Raw genomic sequence first — 3,063 nt, 5'->3', positions numbered from 1 at the left:
CAATCTTTCCCTGATCCTCACGAGTGAGTGTACTATCAGGGAAAGCCTTCGGCAGAACTGCAAGTCTAATGCGCTTAGTGGCGCTAGACTTTCCTTCCGTTGCATAGTGCCTGCTTCTGTCTGTTGACTTGGTCCAAAATTCTGAAACTGCCAAAAGAATGAGAATGAAGAATACTTTTTAAAAAGCTTTAGAAANACTTTCCTTCCGTTGCGTAGTGCCTGCTTCTGTCTGTTGACTTGGTCCAAAATTCTGAAACTGCCAAAAGAATGAGAATGAAGNGTGTATCGTAGGAAGCAGTTTTCTTTTTGATATCTTCCAACGACCGGTCGTCTATCCCGATCGTTAGCAGTTTGCCGGTCTTCTCATCATTGCTCCTATAAATCTTCCATAGGTGGGTATGCATTCCCTTATTTTGAGCTATATAGGGGTTCAAAAGTTTCTGCGTGTCCTCTCCTGCAGCTTTTGGTAGGTACGTAGTGATTACGTGCACCCTGGGTATGTTGTCCCCATCGCACGTTGTCAGTTCCGCACCCTATCAATAGAGCAGTTTTGGGACAATTTCGCGCAGCTCGGCTCGGCATTCGGCTGATTCTGCATCCAAGCAGTCGACCAGTATAAGGTCTGGCCGAAAGTGGATGTCGTCGAATTTGAGTATTGACCTTCAACCCTTACCCATCTACTCCACAATGGCGTCCTCAATCTTTCCCTGATCCTCACGAGTGAGTGTACTATCAGGGAAAGCCTTCGGCAGAACTGCAAGTCTAATGCGCTTAGTGGCGCTAGACTTTCCTTCCGTTGCATAGTGCCTGCTTCTGTCTGTTGACTTGGTCCAAAATTCTGAAACTGCCAAAAGAATGAGAATGAAGAATACTTTTTAAAAAGCTTTAGAAAAACCTGACACATCTACACCCCGCGACAAAAGATAGCACAGCAATATTTTTACCAGTTTGACTACGTTTCTTTTGCTTTTTTAAGGTTCATTATTTTTATATAAAAGTATAGCTGTCTCGAAGAGAACCTCGGCCAAACACTAACATGTGTGTAAGCACCAATCTATTATTATTATTATTATAGCTCTCTATCTAACAACTACATCTAAATTTCAAACATTGTACAAAATTTATATAAATTCAACAAACTTTTCATCCCAATTCCATGCATTTTAAATTCTGCAATAATTTTTGGTATGTAGTTTTATAGCTTTTTAAATTAAGTATAGTAGTATACTAAAGTGCAAGTTTTAAGTTGATAAAAACTCGCGTTGATTTTTGATAATTTTTTTCTACTGACGGTATCACGCATTTCTTTCCATACAAAGTAATTTTTTATATGTGCATAACACCGTCAGCAAAAAAATTATCAAAAATCAACGCGATTTTTTAGAAACTGAAAACTTGCACTTTATTATACTACTATACTTAATNGTATCACGCATTTCTTTCCATACAAAGTAATTTTTTATATGTGCATAACACCGTCAGCAAAAAAATTATCAAAAATCAACGCGATTTTTTAGAAACTGAAAACTTGCACTTTATTATACTACTATACTTAATTTAAAAAGCTATAAAACTGCATACCAAAAATTATTCTAGAAATTATAATGTTTGGAATTGGGATCAATAGTTTTTGGAATTTTTAGATTTTTTGCACAAAGTCTGAAATTTAGACTTATATGGTATTTGTTAGATAAAGAGCTATACTTTTATATAAAAATAATGAACCTTAAAAAAGCAAAGCAATCTTTTGTGACGGGGTGTACATCTGGTTTGGCTTTTAAGCGCTATTTAAACAACGATCTCGCCATTATGCTAGATTCTTCAAGTGAAGATGAAAGTCAGGCGGATACATCAGACATCTTCAGCCCCCATGCAATTCTCATTAATTTTTATTAAATATAATAGGGGTATTCACGATCCGGTACATACGGTGCATAGATAGCATAAATAGCATGATTGGTTAATTTCGTTGTTGTTTCATGTGTTCAAACAACAACAAAATTTCATGTGTTCAAACAACAACAAAATTAGCCAATCATGCTATCTATGCACCATGCTACGCAGTACGCACCGGATCGTGAATACCCTTAATGTTCCAATTTTTAAATTCAAGTATTAAATAAAATAAGCATTATTAAAAATAAACTTCATTTACTTACCTAATTGTTTCTTAAAACCACCGAACTCGAAAAAAAGGGGCAATCAAAAGGCGACATTTTTTGGTAGAAACCAAATCAACATAAGACAAAGGACGGGAATCCTTTCTGTCAAAGGATATCCAGATTATTTGGGGAGTCATGTTTGTCGTACTTTTGTCTAAGACATGATCGTAAATGCTTTCTGTTTGATGAAAATGCTCGAAAATAAATTTTTAATTAATTCTGGGAGATATCGTCGGACCAGAAGAAGCAATGCGTTTGTGGTCTCAATAATTTTATTCCAAGGAAGCGACAGACATCTAATATTTATATAAATGTTATATACTATCCCTTTATTTTTACTTGTTTTGTTCATAACTCAAAGTAACTACTAACTTGCTTTGATATGGAAACAAAATATATTGGATTTAACATGAATTCATAAAGCCCTAACATTTATTTCATAACTTTGTATTCACAAAGGCCCTAACTGAGAGAAATTCTGAACTTAAAACTTAACATTTTTTTATCTAGATTTGCATTTTGGAAATAGAAGAAAATAGTGTTATCGCTTTTTTCCAAAACGGTAGTAGAAAGGTACTAAAAAAATACGCAATGTATAAAATTAGAAGTAAAACGTGTATTATTAATTATATGTGAATTTGCAATATATTTGGTGTTTTAATGGAAATACTAATCAAAACGTAAAAATATGCATTTTTAATTTAAGTTATTCGCCATTTTTTTAATAATAATAATAATAATAATATCCCAACGGTTTTTACCCTCCATTCCCGCCCATCCGCACGAGGGGCGCAGTCCGCATGACGTACGGAACCAATATTTTAAATTTTTGTGCCGAGTCACGATAGGCAGGAGTTTGTTAAGTGTCGAGATCTAAAACTGTTCAGCTACAGAACTAAAT

The 3,063-nt window shown here is 34.8% G+C and overlaps 1 protein-coding gene across 1 annotated transcript in view; it reads right to left on the bottom strand.

Annotated features, from left to right (window-relative positions):
• Positions 1–335: 335 nt before the first annotated feature.
• Positions 336–3,063, bottom strand: part of LOC108374082 (uncharacterized) — an 8,555-nt gene continuing 5,827 nt past the window's right edge. The window contains exon 2 of the mRNA XM_017630049.1: positions 336–844. Coding sequence (XP_017485538.1) covers positions 678–844 — 167 coding nt within the window. The 3' untranslated portion in view covers positions 336–677. The remainder of the gene's footprint in view (positions 845–3,063) is intronic.

This window comes from Rhagoletis zephyria, unplaced genomic scaffold, assembly GCF_001687245.7.
Source record: "Rhagoletis zephyria isolate East Lansing unplaced genomic scaffold, Rhagoletis_zephyria_1.1 Rzeph_scaffold_07314, whole genome shotgun sequence".
NCBI lineage: Eukaryota > Metazoa > Arthropoda > Insecta > Diptera > Tephritidae > Rhagoletis > Rhagoletis zephyria.
Note: the sequence above shows the minus strand (reverse complement) of the source record. Positions and strands in the feature narration are given on the sequence as shown.